The sequence below is a fragment of the Poecilia latipinna genome, unplaced genomic scaffold (genome assembly GCF_001443285.1).
Source record: "Poecilia latipinna isolate Pla-1442-1.1 unplaced genomic scaffold, P_latipinna-1.0 Scaffold145, whole genome shotgun sequence".
Lineage (NCBI taxonomy): Eukaryota > Metazoa > Chordata > Actinopteri > Cyprinodontiformes > Poeciliidae > Poecilia > Poecilia latipinna.
Window position 1 is genome coordinate 428,758 of NW_015112761.1, and position 25,824 is coordinate 454,581.

The 25,824-nt window shown below is 37.5% G+C and overlaps 4 protein-coding genes across 6 annotated transcripts; 2 read left to right on the plus strand and 2 right to left on the minus strand.

Annotated features, from left to right (window-relative positions):
* Positions 1 to 4,945: 4,945 nt before the first annotated feature.
* On the minus strand, positions 4,946 to 9,211 carry zbtb33 (zinc finger and BTB domain containing 33). The gene is made up of 2 exons (XM_015029162.1): positions 9,131 to 9,211; positions 4,946 to 6,854 (listed from the first exon to the last, which is right to left on the minus strand). The coding sequence occupies exon 2, from the start codon at positions 6,850 to 6,852 to the stop codon at positions 5,101 to 5,103; it is 1,752 nt and encodes a 583-aa protein (XP_014884648.1). The 5' UTR covers positions 6,853 to 6,854; positions 9,131 to 9,211; the 3' UTR covers positions 4,946 to 5,100.
* Positions 8,421 to 14,325, plus strand: nkap (NFKB activating protein). 3 transcript variants are annotated; one of them, XM_015029163.1, is made up of 9 exons: positions 8,421 to 8,650; positions 10,255 to 10,705; positions 11,706 to 11,786; positions 11,874 to 11,938; positions 12,381 to 12,473; positions 12,552 to 12,594; positions 12,675 to 12,866; positions 12,985 to 13,134; positions 13,878 to 14,325. In XM_015029163.1, exons 2-9 carry the CDS (start codon positions 10,278 to 10,280, stop codon positions 14,050 to 14,052), a joined length of 1,227 nt encoding a protein of 408 aa, XP_014884649.1. In that variant the 5' UTR covers positions 8,421 to 8,650; positions 10,255 to 10,277; the 3' UTR covers positions 14,053 to 14,325. The 3 variants fall into 3 exon arrangements, with proteins under 3 accessions (XP_014884649.1, XP_014884650.1, XP_014884651.1); XM_015029164.1 differs by having other exon boundaries at positions 8,422 to 8,650; positions 12,555 to 12,594; XM_015029165.1 differs by having other exon boundaries at positions 8,422 to 8,650; positions 12,558 to 12,594.
* A 311-nt stretch (positions 14,326 to 14,636) lies between these two features.
* ndufa1 (NADH:ubiquinone oxidoreductase subunit A1) lies at positions 14,637 to 15,875 on the minus strand. The gene is made up of 3 exons (XM_015029172.1): positions 15,620 to 15,875; positions 15,454 to 15,543; positions 14,637 to 14,743 (listed from the first exon to the last, which is right to left on the minus strand). Exons 1-3 carry the CDS (start codon positions 15,719 to 15,721, stop codon positions 14,723 to 14,725), a joined length of 213 nt encoding a protein of 70 aa, XP_014884658.1. The 5' UTR covers positions 15,722 to 15,875; the 3' UTR covers positions 14,637 to 14,722.
* Positions 15,876 to 17,369: 1,494 nt separating this feature from the next.
* LOC106945472 (UPF3B regulator of nonsense mediated mRNA decay) lies at positions 17,370 to 24,114 on the plus strand. Its single transcript, XM_015029173.1, has 10 exons — positions 17,370 to 17,615; positions 17,825 to 17,931; positions 18,018 to 18,124; positions 18,205 to 18,303; positions 19,651 to 19,761; positions 19,848 to 19,891; positions 21,380 to 21,571; positions 21,649 to 21,806; positions 22,476 to 22,770; positions 23,299 to 24,114. Exons 1-10 carry the CDS (start codon positions 17,505 to 17,507, stop codon positions 23,434 to 23,436), a joined length of 1,362 nt encoding a protein of 453 aa, XP_014884659.1. The 5' UTR covers positions 17,370 to 17,504; the 3' UTR covers positions 23,437 to 24,114.
* Positions 24,115 to 25,824: the final 1,710 nt, after the last annotated feature.

Sequence of the window (25,824 nt, forward strand, 5' to 3'; positions counted from 1 at the left end):
TCCATCCATCCATCCATCCATCCATCCATCCATCCATCCATCCATCCATCCATCCATCCATCCAGCCATCCATCCATCCATCCATCCATCCATCCATCCATCCATCCATCCATCCATGTTGTTCCTAGACCAGTTTGGTGCAAATTTAAAATAAGCTGGACACATATTATGTTTAAATGCAAAATGCATCTCAATAAATTCAAAAATCTCCATAAGTTCATTTATTTTATATATTCATCACCTTCAAGACCGATGATAATGGCTTACATCTGGTGAAAACAAAAAACTTTATCTCTAAAATAACAATAACATAAATTAAAAATTGAAACAAAAACATTGTTTAATGCTGACTTATGTCACTGATGCAAAATTCACATTTTGCACATTTTTATGCTTCTATTTGGGCCTCAACTGCTTCTAAAAACAACATTAATTAATGTGCTAACATTAGAACAATTACGTGGGTATTTTTAAATAACCACGTAATTGTTCTTTGGTTACCTAGCAACCCAATCTGAGCTCCAGCACATCTGGTCAGCTGGTTTTACCGCTGTACAATGGCTGCTGGAAAAGACAAGGGTTTTGTTATTGACTTATCTTCCAGAAACCACTTCTCGTTGGTTCTCGTTGGTTGTGTAGGAGGCTCCACTTCTGCTTTTCAAAGACGTACAGTTGTACAATTGCGCATTTATTTGCAGCCATTTTCACATGTAAATGCTGAGCTGGGGGCGTGGCCAGAAGCAAATTATTTAGACTTATTATTTAGATTTAATGTGACAAGACTTCCTAAAACACTCATCCTGAAATAGCCGAAACTGAGCAGGTTAAAATTTCATTATTTTAAGAATAAGTTTGTGCAAAAAAACACAGACCGATCCTAACCTGTTCAAGGAAGCACAACAGGTCACCTTTAAGCAAAACAAGATTATTGATAAACTTCCCAAACATATTAATGGAAAGTTTAGTGGAAGAAAAAGCGGTGTTCTTGAAAAAGCAACAGGAATAACTGGAGATGCTGATTTCATCTTCCAGTAGGACGTAGTATTTACCCACACTGCCAAAATTACTGATACCTTCATTAATGACCATAGTAACACTGTGATACTTGATTGGATCAAACGGAACTGATCAGAACCACATAGAGAAACTATACAGTACATGAGAATATATGTAAATAGGCTTACATTTCTGGTTTTTAATTATTTTAAATTACATTCTTATTTGGGGTTTTTCATTAGATGTAAGCCATTATTACAGGGGTGTCCAAAGTGCGGCCCGGGGGCCATTTGCAGCCCTCTGAAAGACTTTTTACGGCCCAAATGGAGCAAATCTGCTTAAATGGCTGATGCAGATGGACACTTGTTCAACATTTTTACAGCTACATAACAATATCTTAAAAAATATCAGGCACACAAAATAGATTTGCATGTAATAATTGTTTTTTTTATTTAATCTTAATTTTGGAGTAATTAGAACCGAAAACATTCACCAACATTTTCCCAAAAACAAATTTTACTTCTGATATAAGAAAACAATCAATCCAAACAATTTAGAAGCTGTGGAACCTTTTACGATGATTTTCCGTTTCCCACAAAAATCTGTCCATTTTCCTCATTTTAATAAAATTTAAATAGCTTAGCTTATTATTGAGCAGCTAAAATAATAATAAAAAGGACATCAAAAGTTTATTTAGAAAAAATTGTATTTTAAAAAAACTTGACAACTTTCTCCCTCATGGTGAAAACACTGGACTCCACTGCATTCTCATCTAAATAAACACAATAAGCTTTAAATACCTGGTTTGTATTTCACATTTCCAACACATTCTGATCTATTGAGATGCTTTTGCTTTATGTTCTCACGAATCACCGAGTCCTGCTGGTTTTCCAGCTGGAGTTTGGTGCAGCATCATTCCCATTTCAGTGTCGCATCATCTTCTCCAATCAGTGCTGGATTCACTGATCTGGTTTAAACAGGAACTGAAATGTAAACGCACATCAGCTTCTCGTTCACACTTCAGTCTGGAGCAGATGGACGTTTCGTCCCACCAATAAATCATTTGTGATTCACGTGGTTTTTCTTTTTGCTTCACCAAAGCTGACGGTGTGACTGTCCAGAGAGTTCTCTGCTGATATTCCAAATAAAAAATGTTGGTTTTGATCTTTGGTTAATCTGCTTGTTTTGTGGGTTTAACTGGATGTAATAGAAACTATTTATCAATCTGTGGTGGATTAAACTGGGTTTTTACACTTTAATAAATTAAATTAAAGGAATATTTCAGCTTTGGAGATAAAAACGACACAAACCAAAGGATACAGTTTCAATTCACTGTTATAAATTATTTATTACTATTAATATCTTTTAATATCCTACAGCAGAAATTTAAAAAAAATATTTCCTCACTATGTTTTCTGGCGCTTAGCAAATAGAAATACTTTAGATTATTTTCACTGACCTAAAAAAGGGGAAGTTTGTCTCTTAACTTCAGACGGTGAGGATTAAAATGTCCTTTCATTGTTTTTAAATATCTGGTTTCAACTGTAAAAAACGCTTTCCAAGTTTAAACTTGTAATCAAACGGTAGATTGGACTTTATCATAAAATATCAAGGACTTTCCAAACCTTGAAAGCACCTAAAATAAATTCAAGGATTTCCCAAACGAAGCCTGATTGTATGTAAAGTGAAGCAGATAATGCTTCTGACTTTGCAAAATATATGATTAATTTTGATTTTTTTCAGTATTTTATGCAACTCTTTGTCTTTATTATTTAAAAAACACAAAAATCTTCATCAGAAAACCCATGAATAGCTTCGTTTCCACAATTCTTCAGCACAAAACAATTGTTTTATAACCTAAAGGCCTTTTGGTTTCTATTTAATGCCATGCTGCTGCAAATTTAAACTTTACAGTTTTTAAAAAGCATATTACACAATGAAACATCACGTCATACACAATAGTTAATCCATTTATTGAAAAACAATCTGTAGCATTTAATCTGAAAACAATACAGATTGGTTTCAAGCTTGAGCTCTACCTTTACCTGCAAGAAGACAGTTCTAATTTCTGACATGATGTAAAAAAAACAAAACACCTGGAAATTTAAGTGCGAAATACTAATAAATCTCAGTTAAAATCCCTACCTTTACATTTAAAATAATAGAAAACAAATCCATCTTACACTACGCAATAAGTAACCCAATGAAACTGTACAAATTTTCCTGCCACAAGACCCAGATGTGGCAACAATGACATCATGAAAAAATATATTTTACAAAACAAAAAAATCCTAAAATCATCATCAGAAGGTCCTTCTTTTAACAGGTGAAGCTTTGAGTTGATTTAATATTTGAACAATCTTATTGCATTTTATAATTTGTATTTAACACATTTTCTTTAAGAACAAAAAAAACGCGGTAAAATATGTATATTTAGGGTAGAAGACACAAAAAAAGACGCCTGGATCGATAAATGAAATGGTTATTGGAACTGTCGTCGGTCAGCAGCGTTGAACCGTTTTAGACATCATGGCCTAAATGTTACAAATACATTCATCTCACATTTCAACATGAAACATGCTATGTGATTAATAAAGATTTTTAAAAGTCTCATCTTTAACTTTTAGTAGAGTCAGTAAATTGAACGGCACATTATTCTGTTGGATGATCAAGTCAACATGAAATCAATGATTAGCAGATTCAGAGTTTCTATGTTACAAAGTTTAACACCAGATTAATTTACCTGGAAGGAAACACATGAGAATGTATGTGTGTGTGTGTGTGTGTGTGTGTGTGTGTGTGCGCGCTCTGACGTTACAGTAGGGTGTGAAAAATGTTGAATAATTTTCTAAAAGATGCATCATCTTTTACCATAATTTTCCAACAATACTGAGAAACAATTGGGCAAAGTTTCACATTTACAACAAAAGCTGAAAGTTCAAGCGGTTTTACCTTGACTTCTTTGAACCTTTAGAAACAAGAGAAAATAAATTAACAGTTAGACTTTCCTAAAAGCATTAAAGCTACAGTATGAAACTCAGATTTAAAAAAATGTTTTTAAATATTTGTTTAAACTGTCACTCCGTCATGACAGATAATCTGTGTCTTCTCCAAGAAACTACAGAAACACACTGTTCAGTCAGAAACAACCAATCAGAGCCAGGAGGAGGGGCTTAGCGCTGTCAATCACCCTCTCTGCTACGCTAAAGCTTCTTGCCAACAGTAGAGCCCATCATGAATGCTAAGACTAGTTAGCATGGCCACCAATAATGGTGGAAAAACAGTTTTTCTGTAATGATGAGTTGTTTCTCTGCCAGTAGCACATTTAGCAGCACATAGACTATTTGACTGACAGCGCTAAGAGGATTAAGGCCACTGAAAAAAATACAATTTTTGAATTTGAATTCTAATATTAAAGTTAGAATTTTGACTTTGACCTCAGAAGATCCATCCATCCATTTTCTGTGCACCCTTGTCCCTCAGTGGGGTCGGGAGGGCTGCTGGTGCCTCTCCAGCGAACGTTCCAGGCGAGAGGCGGGGTCACCTGGACAGGTCGCCAGTCTGTCGCAGGGCAACACAGAAAATCAAAGTCAGAATTCCAAGATCAAAGATCAAATTCAGAATTCCAAGATTAAAGATCAAAGTCAGAATTCCAAGATTAAAGATCAAAGTCAGAATTCCAAGATCAAAGTCAGAATTCAAAGATCAAAGTCAGAATTCCAAGATCAAAGATCAAAGTCAGAATTCAAAGATCAAAGTCAGAATTATGAGGAAAAGGGCAGAATTTTTTTCTCAGCGGCTCTAATCCTCTTCTGTACCCACCTCCTGGTTCTGATTGGTTGTTTTTGATTAACGTTTTCAGAGGCAATAGCAGCACAGAGATTGATTTTCCCACAGATCGTCTGTCTCATACCATCATAACAGCTTTAACAAACATGTAAATTAACAGATTTTTTTTTAAAATAAAACTTGCATACTGTAGCTTTAATTTGGGGTAGGTTTAGATTTAATCACAAAACATGATCTGAATTGGAGGACGAACACATAGTTAGCGTAACCGAGAAGGCACAGGATATCCGGCGGACTGATTGCTTCCCAGCGGCTCTACGGTGTGATGTACTCGAACTCCATGGGTCCCTGCGTCGGGGAGCTCATCGACGGCGACTCGGAGTCTGGCTGCATGTGAGCACCCGGCTCGGTGAACAGGTCGTCCCAGTACATCCCGCTCTGCGCCGAAGAGTGCATGGCCTCCATTTCGGCGGGGCTCATCTCCTGCATGCTGCCGTCCTCCGATATGAGTGGCGTTCCCGGCAGGTCGGTCACGTACGACTTCTTCTTCGACCTACACGGCAGCAGGCGGTACAGGTTGTTGTCGCCGTCGTCTTTCTGCTTCCTGCCGCTCGGGTCCTGATTGTGGACTTGCTTGCAGTGGTGGGACAGAACCTGGTAGTTCTGGAACATGTCGTTGCACAGCAGGCACTGGTACCGCCTCTCGCCCGTGTGGCACACTTCGTGTTTAGTTCTGTACTCCGCCAGGGCGAACACCTTGTTGCAGAAGCGACACGGGTACTTCTTCTCCCACGAGTGGGTGTTGAAGTGACGCCGCAGACTCGTGATGCACACATACGGGCGCTTGCACACGGCACAAACGTAGAAAGTCTTCCCATCCATGATCAGCTCGTAGTGATCGTCCAGCTCCATTTTGTTCTTCTTCCTGTTCGGACTGAGTGTTGGTGACAGCGGCGTCTGGTCGAAGGCCTTTTTGGGCGTCGCCATTAAAGCTCTTTTCCCTTTGTTGGGTTTTGATCCTCCTTCTCCTGGGTCTTCTTTCATTTGGACGATGTCGTATGTGTCCTCTCCGATGTTGGCGTAAACTTTACATCCGGATGAAAGCGAATCGATTTCCGTGCCGGTGTTGAGGGTCACCGTCTGTTTCGCCTCTATAGTTCCCTTGGCGCTGCTCGCAGAGACTCCGGAAACATCCAGAAGCCGTATTTTGGGATCGCCGTCCTGGGATGAAGCGGCGACTTGCTTCTTGTGGACTCCCAACATGTCGGTGCTTTCACTGGTCGGCCCCGGTGTGAGGCTGCTTGGTTGGGCGTGCGTCGCCGGGGAGTTACTGGAGCTGCAGTCCGAACTGTTCACCTGACACTTTGCGCCGTTAGTTTTCGGCGTGGCGGCTGCTTTCCCTGCATCCGCCGCAACATGATTCGAATCTTCGCTTTGTTTGGATTCAACATTTTCCGATTCCACTTTTTCCAAATCGATGATGTCAGAAGGGTTGGCCTTGAGACTCGCCGCTCTGGTTTGAGCATCGGTGCAGGAGACAAACACTACATCATCGCCCTCCTCCTCGTTTCCCCCGGGTTTCTTCGTCTGATTGAATTCCTCTGCGGAAATGGAGAAGGACTCTGTGATGACCGGCATTGTCTCCGTAGAGGCGTCGCTCTTGCTTCCCGTCTCCTGGGACAAACCTGACAGACCTTTCACTTGTGACAGCGGCGAATGCAAGTTCGCAATAAACTTCACTCCCAGGATCTTTCCGGCGCGGATGAGTTCCTCCAGCATGTCGGAGCGGACGCGGATGATCCTGGAGCTGTAGATGTAGTTGAGGATGTGCTCAAAGATTTCTGGCCGGATGAAGTTGAGCTCGATGACTTGACCGGCGACTGCAAAAAGCTGGTGAAAGTATGTGCTGGAGGCTGACAGGATTGTTTTGTGCGCTCTGAATTTCTTGTCCTGTATGATGATGGTGATGTCACAAAACAAGCCATTGCTCCGCTGCTCGTTCAGAGACTTGAGGACAGCTGCTGAATACTGCGTGTCAGTGGCAGATATCAGCTTTAGGCTCGGCATGGCTGCAGAAAGAGAGGAGGAAGAAACAAAAACGGAATAAAATCAGAGTCCAGTGAGTCTGTGTGGTCACCAGCTGTGTTTCCATTAACTATAGAGATGCGCAAATTGAAATTACGAAAAATTTAATTGCTTAATGGAAACTCACAAAGTTTTGTAAAAATTGAGATGGTTTTTCAGCCGTACTGAAATGGAAAAAATGTCCAAAACTGCAACAGAAACACTTTTTTTGCACAACTGTCACATCAATAGCTAGGTGTTACTACTGGCGAAAATGACAGAGAAGACGACAGGAAGTAGTAGGAGGAAGATGGTTTGTTTTTGTTTTTTGGACAATGAGCAGCTGGATCCAGTTTTCACAGCATCACACAGTTCATAGAAAGTCGTCATTCTAAAATGTTGAATATATAACTTTTCTATAAAATTGTTGGCTACAATTTACCCAAAACATGGCATACGTAGCTGCTTCCAAATATCAGCGGCTTGTTGCTCCAACGCCTGAATAAGACGCCGACTTCTCTCATGTAACTGTTTACATCTGTTGCTGGCATGACTTTTAAAGATGTATCCACGTGTATTATTTTAATTTCTTATTTAGTAGAAATTGTGTTTTTAATGAACATTAGCAGAATATTGGCAAAGTTTTGCGCACACTTCTAATGAAAATGCAGCTAGTTACTGCAACTTCTAATCTGTTTATTTTCCGGGCGCCTTAGTTATTTATCATCACAGAACAAGAATAACTCCCCGTGCAACAGATATGAAATTATATCCAGAGTTCAATATAGAGAAAAATGTAAATTCTTCTCACGTTTAACCATAAACTTAAATGTAAAATTTTATTAGGATTTAATGAGATGGAACAAAACAACAAAGTACTGCTTAATGGTAAACCTGATACAATTAATCAATTAAGCAAATGATAACTAAAATGAACTTAATAATTTCCAGTCTGATTAATAATTTTTGAATGGCAAATTTGTTTGAATAAACATCAAAAACCAGTTTAATGGTTTCAGTTATGTTTATTTCTGTTTTCTTTTGTTTTTGGTTGTCAAGTTTTAATTTTGATAGTTAAAGTGTGGACTGTTCTTTAAAAATATATGTTTATCAATCATTGAGAGGGCAAACTTGCATTATTATCCCACCATCAATATAACAATTGAAAAGGGTCTCAAAACAACGTTATTGTTTATTACAATAACTTCTGGAAGAATGTGTCATTGTTATTGAAACAGGTCTATCTGCCACCACCTTGCCACATTACACTAAATGTTCTGTTTAGAAAGTTATGCAATGTCCGCATATTACAAGTAGGACAAAAAGTTCAACTTTGATCCAATCGCACAACTTGGTTTGCAGCAAACTGCAAACAGGAGCTCCTGTTGCTTTCATTCAACAATAGCTCTCTTCCTACCACTCTTCCATAAATGCTAGTTCAATCTTCTAACAATGGACTGAACAGATGTTCTAGCTTTAGATATGATTCTGTAACAGAACTGCTTTAAGTTTTATTGTGCCGTTTGTTCACTAATGAGACCTTTACTGAACAGCTGTATTCCTACAGAATAAATTAAAAACAGGTGGAATAACTACTAATCTACTGACATCTGAAGGCAATTTGGCTGCGCTGGATTTTATGTAGGAGTATCAGGTAAAAGGGGATTGAGTACAAATGCACATTATTCTTTTCATATCTTTCTTTGTAATAGAGAAATATAAGACAAGCAAACATTGTTTGCCTTCCTCCTCGCGATTACGCAAAATCCAACTGACAATGAAACAGAGTGAAGTTCAAGAGGCGAGAAGACATTTAAATAACCTACACCTGTAAGGTCACTACAAATAATTATTTAAAAATGAAGGACACAAGGAAATCATTTCACAGGCTGTTATGAAGTTAAGGCGAACATATAATTCTGTTTAAGAGCTTTTAGAGAACTAAAACAATGGTTGCTTAGTGATAGTAGAGTTTTAGTAATAATACGGCAATTGCTAAATTTTAATTCGTATAATATCATAGAAACTACCTTTATTAAAACAGGCTATGTCGGTTTTATAAGTATTGTATTATCGGTCTGTAACATATCCGTAACTAAATATTCAGTCGCTGCTGTTAGCATGCTAACAAAGGTAACGATGACTTCTCTCTAATGAAGAGGAAGCGCGGCCTGCTGCTTAGCATCCTGTTAGCATGCGGGTTTTTAATTGCACAAAACGGATGAAGAAATCACGTAGTGGCTCTATTTTTATACACAAAAAATGGTAATTAAATATTTACCTGCACCCCCGATGCCCGACCCAAATCTAAACCTGCAAGTTGTCAAAAAAGCTGGAGTGTAAATAATTACCTTCGCTGCCGACTGACAACAGACCGGAAATTTCCTGCAGACAGCTGCACCACAGGAACCACCGGAAACCTTCAAAATAAAAGTACCTAAATTTGAGATTACTTTTCCAGTAAAAAAAAAAATGTTAATTTTATGAAAATATAATAGTTCATAGTTAAGCAGATGGGAATACATGTTTTGAAACCACACACTTATTTTCTGATTTTGATTAAAACAATTGAAATTATTGTGTCCCTCGACTAATTTTTACTCGAAATTTTGGTATTCATTGGACACCACTGTTTTGATTTTTTTTAGTTTTATAAAGAAAATACAATAAATAAACAAGTCAAAAACATTAGACGTTTTCTAAAAGTTAGGAATATGGACAATATTAAAATTGAGTCCATAGTGTTTTTAATAATGCCAAAGGACGAATTTGATTATATTTACTTTTGAATGGATTTAATCAGATGATGGTGCTATTGTGACAATAAAGGGGGGGGGGGAATGCATTCATTAACAATATTTAAAAAATCAGAAAGCGGTCAAGATCAGCAGACTGCTCTAAAATGCTTTTAAATACCAGGACATTTGCAAGAGTATAAACTAAATAGCTTTGATAAAATTAACTAAAGGAAAGATTGAAAGTTTTTATATTTCTTTGTTCAGAATAAACATGGGCTGTGCACATCAGCAAAAGCGAGAAAATACTTAAGATATTTATTTTAAATATTCATAATGAAAAAGGTCTTAGCCTCATCTCCCTAAAATAAGGGCCTAATTTCCCTATGCCAAAAGTGTTTGTTTTTTTCTCACTGAAAAATGTTTTGGTAAGGAAGAGGTGGTAATTTCATTCATGCATTCATTCATTCATTTATGCCACTTTTGGGGAAAATAACTGGCGATTTACAATATAGTAGGAACTATTGTTCGGTGGATTCGGGAGGCAGAGGGAACCTTTTAAGCGTTGGACCACTGATCTCTTCCTGTTATTGATTGCGCACTAAAATAGAAAGCCATATCTCCTGTCTTATGCTCTGTTTTCCTTTAATTTTGTAACTTTATTAAGCATTAAGTCCTCGGAGGTCAGACAGGATGCCTCTGTCTGACCGATCCAGCTCCGACGGCGGCAGGGACTCTCCGAATCCTCGGGCCCGGAGACCCCGTACACGATCCCGCAGCCGAAACCGTAGCCGAGAGCGTAGCCTGTCTCCGGACAGTTTTGGGCCCAAACTCCCGAAGCCCCGCAACAAGGAGAGGGAGCGAGAGGAGCGGGAGCGTCGTTTCAAAGAGGCGAGAAACATCCGAAGATTCCGCATCGGGAGTCCCGGTCGGAGCCGCTCCAGATCCAGATCCAGATCCAGGTCCCGGTCCCGGGATCGCCACAACAACAGCACCAGCAACAACCACGGCCACTGGTCCGAGCAGCGCGATGGAAAACACGGCGGCTTCAAAGATGACTATTACTACCAGCAGCAGAGGGACGACATCCAGAGGCAGAGGCAGGAGGCTTTCATTGCCAGGTAGGAAAAATCCAGTTCATGTTCACGAAAAGCTGTTTCCTTGGTGATCTATGGTTGGTTGGTAACTGGAAAGATGCAAGTTTGATTCCTGCATCCGCCACGCATCAACGTGAGCTGGGCCTCTGATAGTTCATCTTCTTTACATTTGACGCCAAATCTGACCTGCTGCATTATCTCTGCTAAAGAACTGAACCGCCATAGCATGACTCTGCCACCACCATGTTTTACCATGGTCCTGCTGAGTTTTCTGTATATGTCTGCATAATCATGACAATTATAACAAAGGCATGAAATATTTCACTCAGTCTGTAGTGAATCTATGTAATATGCGTTTCAGTTCCTCAAATGAACTTCTTCACAATATTGAAAGGCTTAAAGTTGTCCCTTTAAGCCCTTTAAGTAATCTTTCTATTTTGGGGGTCATACACTGCAAAAACACAAAAATCCTACCTGGTCTGGTTTCTAGTGCAAATGTGTTAGTTCACTTGAATAAGACAGAACAAACTTACAAGTAACTTTTTTTTATGAAGATATAGGCGCTTGTTTTAAGTCAATAATTCCTTAATATTGATTTTAAAAAGTGCTGATTTCACAGGTAGATTATAAAAAGACATTTTTCTGCTGCTATAAGTAAAATAATCTGCAAGAAGAGCTAGTACTTTCTCAGAAATATGAAGGATTTATTGACCTAAGCAAGCTTGTATACCAAGCTTGTACAAAGTTGTTTTTGTCTTTTTTCAAGTGTTTGTGCTATGAATTAAAAAAACTTGGTAAGATTTTGTGGTTTTGCAGTGTATCTTCAGCAGTATAACTGCATGATGTTTGAACTTGGGAATTTGATTTATAACCAAACCCTTTTTTAACCTAATGAGAACTCTCTAATCTGACTGCTGTGTTTTCATGATTATTTTTGTTCTCTCTAACAAAACTCCAAGGCCTTCAGAAAACATAATTTATGTATATTTATATTTTTTGATATAAATGTGGTGATACGTTCCAGGCGTCTACAGGAGCGGGAGCGGATCGGTGAGCTCGGTTGTCCTGAAGTCTGGGGATATTCTCCAAGAGTGAAAGAACCAGAGTGAGTGAAGAAAACCCATCATCGATGTTCTCTACGTTTCTGCTTTGGAGGAATGTTTGTGTTAATTATGGCTTTTCTCTCCATTAGCTCTGATGAATTCACACCAGTTGAAGAAGATGAGAAAAACAGCAGCTCAGAATCCAGTTCAGAGGGTAGGAACTGTTTGACTGGAAATTATTTCTGACGCAATTCCTATAAAATGTATTTGCCCCTTTGGATGTTTTACACTTTTTGTTGCTTTCACAAATCAATAATGAGCAACAAAATCTGCCTTTTTTAGTCTGACCTAATTCTTTCTTTTCTTTTTTCAAAAGAATTAGGTCAGACACTTTTAATAGGGATGAATATTTATACAATCACTTATTTCCTGCTAAATGTTTTTATTATTTTTGTAGAAATCAGTCATTTGACAGATTTAATTTTAAAAAAATTACAGAAATGTTTCTGTCAAAAAGCCAGGTTTTGTGACTGATTTGTAAAAGCAATAAAATGGTAAACCATGCAGTACATGCAGATTGTATGTTGGAATACAATTTACTTGCAAATCTTGAGCACCTGTATTTAGCTCTAAGCTATTTTGTCTCTACTTAACAGAGGAAAAGAAGAAGAAGAAGAGAAAGAAGAAGTCGAAGAAGAGAAAGACCAAGAAACACTCTGAGGACAGCGAGTTGGAATCAGATTCAGAAGGTGAAACATTTTAATTTCTTTACCCAACAATTCTGAACGTCTTATTACTTTTATAAGCTGAAATGTCTTTGTTTTCCACAGAAGAAGTGAAAAAGAAGAAAAAGAAGAAGAAAAGCAAGAAGTAGGTTCTCATTTGCTACACTAATAATGCTCTGGTACGTTTTTGTTTTGATCGATGAAACATCTCGATTTTTGTTGCAGGTCGAAGAAGTCCAAGAAGAAGAAGGCGAAGAAGAGCCGGAAAGAGTCCAGTGACTCCAGCAGCGAAGAGTCGGAGGAAGAGGAAGAGGAGACTGGTGGTCTGATGTGGGTGGAGAAAACCGGCGTCGATGAGAACATCGTTGGTCCGGAGGCGCCACTCACTCATCTGTCGCAGGATGACAAACCGCTGGAGTGAGTCTCTCTTCTTTTGCTTTCTCATTTCCCTTCAGATGTTTTCTGGAACCAAATCATGCAGTTTATTTGTTTGTGAGTCTTGTGTTTGTGAAACTCCCGTTTTGTCTTCCTCCAGCTTCGGTCACGCCCTGCTGCCGGGTGAAGGTGCTGCCATGGCGGAGTACGTGAAGGCGGGCAAACGGATCCCCAGAAGAGGAGAAATCGGTCTGACCAGCGACGAGATCGCAAACTTCGAGAAGTCTGGTTACGTCATGAGCGGCAGCAGGTGAGCAAAATTTAGAAGTGAATTAGAGCTGAGATGATTAATTGTGATGAATTGATTATTGAATAATTATCAACTAACACCAATACTGGATAATACAGACCCAAAACTACTCTAGTGGCAAAGTTTTAGCTTCAGAAGTAGTTTTAGCTACAAGTGATCAACAAATCACTGAAGGAATGTTGTTATTGCATTTTAGGTAATGGTGATTTTTTTTATTTTTATTTTATTCATTTATTTCCTTGCATCTATAATATAAAATAAGATTAAGTGGTTAAAATAAAATCTGAAAAATGTGACAATTATTTTCAGATTGTCAAAATAATTGATAGAATAATCAGTTATTAAAATAATTTAGTTGCAGCCTGGTATGAATAGGACATTTTCTCTACTTATGATATGAGGTATTTTGACACAGCAGAAATTTTCATCTGTGTAGTGTTTTTAAGTATTCATAACTCGAACATGTTGTCATGTTACACCATCGACTATATATTAAATATTTTTCATTAGAATTTTATGTGATATACAAAAATGTGAAGTGTGGCATATATTTGTGTTCATCTCCTGCTACATACACATTTATTTATAGTCATGCTAGAGTTGTGTTCTTGGGGGCCCTAATCAGCCGCTTAATTCATATATGCCTTGGGCCGGCCATGTTTGCCCATATAATTGTTCTTTTGCTTTTTTCCATGTTTGTACCTTCTGTAACCCTGACATTTAATCTCTTTTTCCTCCTGCAGACATCGTCGTATGGAGGCCGTGCGTCTGAGGAAGGAGAACCAGATCTACAGCGCGGATGAAAAGCGAGCTCTGGCCTCCTTCAACCAGGAGGAGAGGAGGAAACGCGAGAGCAAGATCCTGTCGAGTTTCAGAGAAATGGTGTACAGAAAAACCAAAGGCAAGGAGGAGAAGTGACTGTTGCTTAGTTTCCCTTCAGCTGGAAGGATTTGCTTTGTCTGGTGACTTAAAGTGTAATATTTTATTTCTGAGAGTGCTCCTAAATTCAGTTTTCCTTCTGTGAGGATGTTTTAACTATAAAGAAATGTCTGAAAGTGAAGCCTAATTGTAATTGTTTTATTTCTTATCCACACGAGCAGAGAAATAAAAACCTTTTTATCTCCACTGTTCTGTCTGTACTTGAAGTTAAACTGATAAAACCTCTGAAAATTAAATAAAAATCTTACTGTAGATCTTCCTCTGAAATGTTCATGTAAATGTTTCAGCTTGTTTATAATCTAACAAATAACTGCAAACCACATGTTCACCTTTAACCTTTTTTTGTACACTTAATATCAACAAAAGATATACATAAAAGAGCAAATGTGTTTCTACAAATCAGTAGAGTGGAAATGATCAAATACAATACTTTAAGTATTTTGTAGTTATGTAGTCGTCAAGTAAATGCCTTTAAAAATCTATTTAAAATGCTAATCATTAAAATAGAAGCCATGTAAAACTCGTACTAAATCTTGTTTAAAAAAAAAAACAACCCAAAACACTTCTAGTGAGGAACAGTTTAATCACAACTGATTTTTAAAAGACATATTTAATTTACAACATGGACATTTCTGCTCTTAATCTTCCATTACTTGATGTTCTCGAGTCCCTGCAAAGACAGAAATGTTATTGAGCTCCAGTTTTAGTCATATTTATAGGAAAACTACAGGTTTGACTTAAAACACATAAAATCTCCATATCATCTTGGATCTCCCTGAACCTAAGCTTTTAAGTGAAAACATTTCAGTTAATTCTCTCCAACTCCAATTGTAGGTGATATGTTGTAGAATTTGCCAAATGTAAAGATTTGTACAAAAAAAAGAAACTTAAGTTATTTTAGTTTGTAAAATCTAAAAGTTAGAGCTCAGTTGATTAATCCAATAAAAAACAGCAACACTGGTCACTGAGGATTTTTCCCCATAAGTAATTATTTCACTAATGGTGTACCTTTGGTTATATTTGACTGATAAGCACTGATGCAGAACTGGAGGTAAAACAACATGTAATAAATGTCAAATAGCAATAAAACTGTCCAGGTTTACAAGTTTTTAAAGAAACTCACCCCAAAATTTAGGTCCTAAAAAGTCTTAAATACACCCAGAGTTTCAACACAAGGTATTCCATTACATTGCCTGATAAGCATTGTCATTTTAAATAGTGTATGCAAATATTGAAAATAGCTGGTTCCAATTGTTAGCTGCTAATTCTTTGTATAGCTGATGGGACTTTCTCCAAACATTTTTACCAGAAAATAAAAGCATGTAAATAACCGAAACCATTCGTTTTGCTGCCGTTTTTTATTATTTAAAACGGATTCACCTGGGAGGTAAAATACTGATTCGTCCCCGACACTCTCTTGTCCCTTTCCATCAGATACCACTGCCATGGATTCCGGGCGATCCTTTTCTCCTGTACGGGGATAAAATAGTTGCAGTCACACATATTAAAGCAGATATTAGCAGCATCTGACAAAGTCACCCTTCACCTTTCCTCCGTTGGTGAACTTATGAATGTGTGTGGTCAAAATGCCCGGAATGATCATGCAGGCTGTCATGAGGCCGAAGGCGGGGAGGATTTCATACCACATCTTCCGTTACTCCAACAACCAGAAACAAAGAAGAAGCAGCAAGAACAGCGTTGTCCTCCAAAAATATCAAGATAATCTGTCTATTATGCTAACGCTGCTAACAAAATGTCGACCGCTCTGCTCCGACTTCCGTAACCAGAAGGAATGATTTCCGGTATGAACTTTTCAAAATTAAAGCATCAAGAATCTTCTTTTTCATGACCGTTGTCAAACAACGTTTAAAAGTGCGTTACCGCCACCTACTGGAATGGAGTGTGAGACGCTCTATCCTCCTGACTACAAGGAAAAAAAAAATTGTCCAGTCACCATTTTTTAAATTCCACAATCTTTGTAAGGTAATTAGAATACTGAAAACATTTTTTGGGAAAAAAAAGTTTTTATTTTTGAGATATCATATGTTCACGACAGTGGACATCGGAATACCATGCATTTGAAATTAAACCTTGATGACAACCAGTTTGTACCAAAGAAAATATCCATACATCAACATAAAAATGAATTTCACATTGACAAAATTGAGCACTGCTGCCTAGTAAGAAGGTTCTGGGTTCGATTCCCAGCCCGGGGTCTTTCTGCATAGAGTTTGCATATTCTGCCTGTGCATGGTGGGTTCTCTCTGGGTACTCCGGCTTCCTCCCACAGTCCAAAAACATGACTGTCAGGTTAATTGGCCTCTCTAAATTGGCCCTAGGTGTGAGTGTGTGTGCATAGTTGTCTGTCTCTGTGTTGCCCAGCGACAGACTGGCGACCTGTCCAGGGTGACCCAGTTTCTCGCCCGGAACGGCTGGAGATAGGCACCAGCACCTCCCGGCCCCACTAAAGACAAGGGTGTGCAGAAAAAGGATGGATGGATGGATGGATGGATGGATGGATGGATGGATGGATGGATGGATGGATGGATGGATGGATGGATATGAAGCAAAACAGAAAAATAATTACAAATGTCCACTACAGAGGACAATTTTTCAACTTTAAATACTACGATAAAATACAATCAAAATAATTCATAGAATGTTTTAATATGCTGCTAAGAGATTTATTTAGAATATGTCAACAAAATTTTAAACTAAAATTTGCACAATAAAAAGTTTTATGCACTTAGTTTTTCTCTTCCCATAAAATTTGCTTGTACTGATGTATGCAATTTTTCTGAATGAAGAAAAGGAAGGTACAAAAGTCCCACCTCTTCACATTTGGTATCATTGAAAAGCCCTAAATGTCCTCTCTAGATACCTAAAGGAATTCATTCAGTAGTATACAGTGGGTGGGAGATATTCAAGTTTAGAAATATCCTCTGCAGAGGACAAATTTGAACTACTGGTAGTCAGGAGGATCGGTGTGGGACATGTTTTGTCCCACACAGACAAAACATGAAAATAAATTTAAAATAATTTGGGTTAATTTATAAGTTGATATATTTTTGTTTTGGTATATAAGGCACATGTCTACATCAAATAAAAACGCTTCACACACTCATTTACTCTTGTTGGGCTTTTATTTAGAAAGTACATTAAAGCGGAAACTGCTCAAATTTGTGTATTTTTCTACAAAATTCAACTAAAAGAAAAATTGGAGTTAAAATTATAGGAAACAAATGGGAGAAAGAAGATTTGTGAAATAAAGTGTTTTCTCTTTAGCTCCCCCTGGTGGCGGTGACGTTTAATCGCAAGCTTAGCCGTTAGAGAGGAAGTTGGTCAGGTCGGTTGCTACAGGCTGGCTAACTTGGAAAAAAGTAAACAAGTCTGTTGGCTGAGATGAAAATAAACACTGTAACCTTTCAACTATGAAGGAAGACAAAGAAAACACTCGACCGAAAGAGAAAAGAGTGGAAATAAAATGTGAAGATGGAGAGAAGACGGAGAAGTGTAAGGAGAAGAAGGAGGCCATGACAAAGGTAGAAGTTGCTAACAGAGCTATTGTTGCTACAAGCAGTCGGTTTAGCGCTTCAATAGTTTAAAAAAATAGCACTGTGATGTTTATCATGTGTTTTTATATCTGGATAAAATGTGAACATTTTAAATAGGATAATAAGTTCTACTCTACAGCAGTTTATGTTTAATTATGAAGTTCATGATCAGTTGCATTCAAACTAAAATGTTCTAGATTGTGATCAGAAGATTACCTCCGAGTTTGACTAAAGAGGAGCTGGAGGAGCAGCTGCAACCTCTTCCAGAAGTGGACTACATGGAGTTTTTCTCCAACGACACCAGGTACTTCCTCCTGGAAAAGCCTCCTCTGGTCATAAAAATGTATAATAACTTGTTTATTTTACTAAACATCTTTTTTTTTTCTTCAGCCTTTTCCCACATCTCTTCGCAAGGGCTTACATCAGTTTCAAAAACCAGGAGGACATCGTTCTCTTCAGGGATCGATTTGATGGATATGTGTTCATAGATAACAGAGGTAACGCTGGGAAAAATTAGTTGAGAAAGTTTATGAAAGAGTGGAGGCTATGCCTCATTTTTGTCTGTGTTTTTTAATAGGACAGGAGTATCCTGCCATTGTGGAGTTTGCACCTTTCCAGAAAACCGCCAAGAAAAGAAATAAGAAGAAGGACTCAAAATGTGGAACAATTGCGGAAGGTGAAATTTTTACACTTTTCTAATCTGATCTGTTAATGATTATGCAAATTTAATTTACCCAGGCTTAGGAGCACCACAATTTATTATGATCAGATTCTTTCCTCTATAAAGTAACCCTGGGGTTCACATATACAAATTAAAATGTTACAGAAAAAACAAACAAAAAGCAAATAATATTTCAATGATTCCAGTTGCAGTAAAGTTTGAATAATTTTGACAATTTCTGTTTTTTTTAATTAGATTAATGTTCAGCAGATACAACCCTTTAGCCATAATCATCTATATATCATAACTACAGTCTTAAAAGCTTTTTGTAATTAAGATAGAAAGTTAAAAACCAATTACACTTTCCAGACTATGTAATGTTATATTTAGTGTTTTTGTTGGAACACAATTTTAAATATATTTATAAAAATGTAAGATTAAATCTGTGATGGAGTATTAGGGCCAATGTGGATAAATGAAAAGGGAAAAAAGTGGTTCAGAGTAAAATTATGCCAAAAAACTCTAAATTTTTTTAGATTAATTTCACATATCTACAAGGAAAAACTTGTAGACGTGTGATTTCTACATCTCTGGTTTTGAAAAGTTGTAGATTTGCTTGAAAGAAATTACGGTCTTTCTGATACTGGATAAGAGCTTGGATGTAATGCTTATGTTTTGGAAAATAGTCACCCTCTACCTTTGCCACCTCAATTTTATGAGATATTTGACATTTTCTTTTGTAATTTCTGAGACTTTTCTAATAAATTCAAGAGTTCTTTTCTTAGAAATGTCTGACTTTGAATATCCTGGTTTCAATATTGTAAATTTATCCCTTTAATCATGGAAAATTGTAGAAAAATAAACATTCTGTAAATTCATCATCTGAGATTATCCCAATTTGTGTGTGAAAATAGTCTAAAAATTTTTTTACTTCTGTTTTTACTTCTCAAAAGAATCAGCAAAAATTTGTTTTCTGTCAAATCAGTTGTTATTTTGAAGAGTCAGATTTTAAGAGTCCCACAGCATGACAAATCCTCCACCTTACTTTACACCAGGCATGTAACGGTCTTTCACATAAACATCCTTCGTTTCTCACCAGACCAACACGGAGGCTACCTTTAAAAACACAGTTAAAATCTCAGTAAATTTTACGTTTGTGATGGTCGGACAGAAAGCAGATTTTCCTGGCAGAACTCCCAAAGAGTTTGCACAGAAATAGCAAATAATGGTCATTATAGAAACCTGATGATGCCACTCATTTTTTACACTTAGCTTTCAAGAGTTATTTTCTTTTCTTACCTCCTGTTTTTTTTTTTTTTTACTGTGGTTTTGCTTATTTTTATTATTTAAATATCCTTTTAGATCCTGATTATAAAAGGTTTCTTGAATATTACAATGGAGATGAAGAGAAGCTGACGTCCACACCCGAGACTCTGCTGGAGGAGATCGAGGCAAGATCGAAGGAACTTGAAGGTTTGTTTACATTCGCTGCTTCACTGTAAATATGGCAGCAGCACATTAAAAAATACAATCATTTAAGAGGATTTTTCTCTGTCTAGCCAAAAGAACAACTCCTCTTCTGGACTTCCTGAAGAATAAACAGGTAAACTTAACACAATGCTCTGAAAATATGTTTCAGATCATCAAGTACATTTTAATAACAAACAAAAATGAGCTAAATGTAGTTTACAAATGATTAATGTATTTATTAAGCAGAAAAAAGCTAATATTTAATGAATATGAAGCGTAAATCCAGACTGTCCTGATTATTTATATAACATGTTGTTGCTTCAAAAAGTTAAATTAAAAAGCAGCAGCCGACAAGGAAGAGAGTAATTATTTTAAACAAATTTAATTCTAATAGACTTTAATCCATCTGAACAAATCCACTGTTTATTAGATCTGCTGTCATGGAACTTCATAATTCATAATGTTTTACAAAATAATGTAATTGATGTTTGGAGCAAATTTAAGTTTACTGGGTGTGAAGATTTTTTATACATTTTGTGAATCCAAATATGATTCGTGACATGTTTGTAAATTTACAAAACAGGCTAAAAAAGAGAAAGAAAATCTTTGACTGCTGTTGGAGTTAAATTATGAAAAGTGGAGTTTAAAAAAATTATAAGAAAGAAAATATTTAATGGTTGCCAGTAAATAACTTCAAATTGTGTTGTATCTGTTTTGCTTTTGGATTTTTGTTTTTCTTTTATGTGTCTGTTTAGGGCTTTTAAAAAAATAAGAGATATGTTTCAGGTTTTATATATATTGTAATGATTTATGAAGGTGTAATAATTTAATTTAATAATAATTTAATTTAATTTGACATGTGGGAAAAACCTTGGTCTTCTGCCTGGATCTTTTCTGTCAAGTTGTTTAAATTGTTGCTCTGTTTCGAAGTATAACCAAAACTAACATTCAGAAAACATTTCTGCTACCTTAAATAAATAAATGAATAAATAAATAAAGGTACTTAATGGGGAAAACTGAAACTAACTGAAACTATATTATATGTTTTTACATCTAATTAAAACATCCAGAGATTAAGGATAAAACATTCTTCATTTTTGTGTTTATGAATCGATACTCTGCAAAACAGCAACGATAATTGAAAAAAAGTAATTTTCTGTTGCGCATTCATTACCCAATCGATGCAACATAACCAGAATACAATACTTTGACCTTTATGAATTCTGCACTAAAGATGAACCAACTGCAACTAATAGATACTAAACTGAAACTAAACGATATTTAACTGACATCAACTAATAAAAACTAGCAAACACACTCCAAAAACTAATCAATTAGACAAAAAGTCACAACGAAATAAAACTAAACTCTAATGAAAACCCAAAGCTCTCATCGCCCTGGTATGGATAACACATGATTAGATGACTGACTGAATAAATAAAAGTGAAAGTTTTTGTCAGAGAAATTTATCTTTTACAGAGATTTCATTGGATCAACTCAAAAAAATCAACCGATGAGCCGTTATGGTCGATAAGAAATAAATAAAAAATGGTCCATGTGTGCTAGAAGAAGTTATTTTGTTTAGGTTTGTTAACACCTGTCTTAATGTCTTGCTGTTCAGAGACTGAGGGAGGAGAAGAAGGAGGAGAGAAGGAGGAGAGAGCTTGAGCGGAAGCGTCTGCGTGACGAAGAGCGCCGCAAATGGAGGGAGGAGGAGCGGAGGAAGAGAAAAGAGGTGGAGAAGATGAAGAGACTGGAGAAACCTTTGGAGAACAAAGACAAGGACCAGACTAAAGAAGAACCAAAAATTAAGGTTTGTGTTGCAGAGCGTCAGAGCCGTTTCTAAATCTGCGTCATTTCCAGGGCGTTTTATACTTTCTTTACTTTCAGCTCCTGAAGAAGCCAGACAAAAGCGATGACGGCGATTCTGAGAAACCCAAAGAGAAGTTCAAGAAACCAGAGAAGCCGCACAGAGAGGACAGAGCGTCAGGCGGCGCCGACCACAGGAGGAGGCCGAACTTTGAAAGCAAGGAGGAGCGAGAAAGAAAGTCAGTGTCTTCACTCGTTTCTCTGAATTCGCTGAGTTCAAACTGGTGATGTGCGGATCGATACTGAAATATTGAAGATTCTGATGCCTGTAAGCTTTAAGATCGATTCCCAAATCCAAGTATCAATACTTTCAATACTTCAGTCATTTGAGATGCTGTATCTGAACAAGATATGTCAGAAAGTAACTAAATTACTGAGATGTTGCCTAAATGAAACGGGGCTGAAAGGAACTACTTTTTCTTAATGCCCAGTGGCAGATCGTAAAAGAAGTGGAGATTTTGTAGTAGTTCCTAAAAAATATTTCACTAGGATTGTTACTTTACTAATTTTATTTTTATTTTTAGTTTGTAACACCGTTTTCAAACATTTTGTATGATTTTCTGCTGTTGTTAAAATAACCCAGCTTTAGTAAATGAAGCTGTTACCTCAATGTACTTATGATCTTAAAATCAAAGCGTTGGAGTACATTGAGTTCTTTTTATGAAGCCAAGCTTTGAATTGCAACCCTTGTTTTTGCACAAAGCATCGGATCGGTATTTCTAATCGCAGCTTCAATTTTACTCGGTATTGGATTGGAAGGGAAATCTGTGTTATCGAACGTCGCTAATTCAAACTGCAGCAACTAAAACAGGAAGTGGTTGTTTCTTTTTTTTTTTTTTACTTGGCAGAGGGAACGAAGACGGGCGGAAGGAGTTCAGGGAGCGCGACTTGGACCGTGAGAAGGAAAGGGAGCGACGGCTGAGGGAGAAGGAGCGCATCCGACGGCAGGACGAGGAGCGGCGGAGACGGCGGGAGCAGCAGGACGGAGAGAACACGTCCAGAAAACGAGAGGAGGAGATCAGAAAGGAGAAGGCGATGGAGAAGAGGAGGAGCGAGAACTCTGCAGATGCCGAGAAGACGGAGAAACCGGCCAGAGAGAACAAGAAGGAGGAGAGCAGTAAAAGAGACAGAGTCCGTAATAAGGTAGGAGCGGCCGGGTTTCAGAGCGCCTTGTTTCTTCTTCAGGGTTGCCAGATCTGAAGGTTTCCAGCCAAAATGCAACGTAAAATAGGATCTGTTATGATAACTAACTTTACTAGGTGATAAATTGTCCCAGAAGTTGTTATGATAAACGATAATATTGTTGCTTTGAGACAATTTTCAGGTAATATAATGCAAGAACAAATGATCAGAGATCAATATACTTTAAATACTAATGAACATTTAACAGTGGAACTGGAAGACATTTTAAATATCCAAAATAAATAAACAAAACGACAAATAAAATGGATTAGGAAGTCTTTGTAAACAAATATTTTTCATCAGAATGGAAATTATTGCATTAATTTTAATTTATCATGCGATTTAATTCATTAATTGATTATTACAACACAATGACCAACATTTTGAAACTATTTCCCTCCGAAACCCGACAAATGTTGTGAAAAGCTGCTCAGACTTTAACAACCCGGCAGCAGTTTGTGATGAAGCATTTCTGTTTCTCTGTGTCAGGACCGGCCCGCCATTCAGCTGTACCAGCCGGGGGCCCGGAGCCGCAACCGCACCACCGGAGGCGGCGCCGACTCCGGCTCCGCCGACAGGAAGCCCGACGCCGACAACAAGAAGGCGGCCGACAGAGGGGAGGACTGAGCGGGTTTCTGGTTCTGGGGCTTTTAAAGTTTGGTGAAAAGGCCTGCGAGGCTCAGCGTGGCGCCGCACCGCTAACACGGCGGGGGAGGCTGCAGCGGCTCCAGTCCCAGTGGAGGCGGGGATTTGAGCCTCTCAGAGCCTCATTGAGACCCTGTTTGTTTGTTTTTTTTTCCTTCTGAGAGGCAACGGTTTGTAAGGGTGCAGCTGCAGGGCGCAGAGGGTAATGCCGAAGCTTCCCTGGGACCATGAGATCTCACAGTGGCCTTACGTCGTTAATGTTGTTCCTGAGGGAAAACGTTTCACCGAAAACATCTGTTAGCTCGTTCATTTAGATCAGAATGTGCAAAATTAATCTCTTCTGTCAGCGCTAGGCTTTAGATCTTAACTTTCACACCTTGTACCCCACTCTACGCAGAGACAGAAAATCCACTGATGTGCAGAAACTACAGTGGTTCCCAGATGTCCACACACCCAGAGAGAAATTACAGGTTGTTATGACGAATATTATTATATTTTTAACGTGACATATTTCCTGTATAGTGCAACAGCAGTCATACTAATCTAGTCTATGCAAGATTAAAAAGCTCCAACAACTATTAAAGCTGCAACAATAACTTTTATAAATAATATTTTTTTATGTATTTGTTGAAACTGTCACCATGTCGTGGTAATTTGGTGTGCTACAGATAATCTATGAAATTTGAGCTCCTTTGCCTTCTCCCAGTGCTAACTAGAAACAACCAATCAGAGCCAGGGGGCGGGTCTTAGTGCTGTCAATCAGTCATGAACGCTAAGGCTAATTAGCATGGCCACCAGTAACGGCGGATAAATGGTGTCCCTGTAACTTTTGAGTCATTTCTCCGGCATGATCACATTTAGCAGCGTGTACCTGAGGTTGACTGACAGCGCCGGGACCCTCCTCCTGGCTCTGATTGGTTGATTTTTGTCAAAACTGTTGCATTTTTTAAGATGACTGTAGTAGTTCAGAGAGGAGGTGAAGGAAATTGATCTTTTCACAGATTATCAGTCTCATAACAAACTGTCACAACATGAAGACAGTTTTAACAAATATATATATATAAAAAATATTTTTTATAAAAGTTACACACTGCAGCTTTAAACTCGGTACTTTGTTGAAACATCTGATTTATTTTCAGCCTTCCTTTTATGTTTTTTTGTAGAGTTTATCCTCCTTCCACATCTTGACTTGGCTTATTTGCGTACTCTGCCTCCAGATCTCCACAATGCTCTTCAGATGACCATAAAGATGTCAGATTTAATTTTGGCCTTTAATTAGGCCGTTCCAAAGCTTACATTTTCACACCCTGAAGTGTTTTTTGTTCATCTGTACGGATGCCTTGACTGTAATGTTGGTAAATAAAATCCCTTTCCAGCTGCTGAGCTGATATCTGAAGGTTTTGTGCCAGAATTTATTGCAGTTTGGGTCTGTTTATAATTTAATCTGCTTTAGCAAAACTGTAATCCCACATCCTGATGCTGCCACTACCATGTTTCACCGTAGGCATGGTGTTTTTGGTGATGTACTGAGTTGTTTTGTGCCAAATAGACACTTTTAAATTGTGGCATTTTTCCTGGAGGTTTTTGGAGGCTGAAGATTTTGCATATTAGTCAGATTTACTGTAATTGTTGTCAGATGAAGATTCTTTTCAACATAGTTTTAGTTCATCCTCAGGTTTTTCTTTTGAATTGTACAAGATATATGTTGCATTAAGGATGGAAAAAGTTCGGAAAAGGTTTATTCTGGCCTGCGTTATAACACGGGTGTGTGAACTTTTTGGACGTACTGTGGTTTGTGGTTTGTGCTAAATAATATAACCTACTACTTTTTGCTCTGGGATTTTTATTCAACTGATAAAGGAGGAGAAAGCCTCCTTTATCCTCCATAAAGGCTCCATACTGCCATGTGACATCTATGCTTGCATGAAGACTTCTTAGTCGGAGGGATCAACATGTGGCCTTCCCCCACTTTTCTAACTCAGAATCAACTTAAACATTAATTTTTGTGAACTGAGTTAAACATCGGAGCAAATATTTGCTGGCAATACTAACAAAAATTACACAATCTCTGCCTAGAAATAAAAATACTTGCTGAAGTCTGTCTCTGTTTTTACTTTGCACCGTTTTCTATCTCAACTTATGATTTTCTAAGCATGAATATTAAGAAAAATATATTAGGAAATAATTTAAGGACAAAACTGTTTAATGTCTTGATTACTCAACAACATATACATTTTTAATATCAAGTGATTAAGAATATCTGTACTCTTTAAATAAACTACTACTAAAACTGAATCAAAATATTTTTGATAAACATTCAAGAAATAAATTTGATCAAGAAACCTATCTTATGTGGAGATGCAAAAAAAA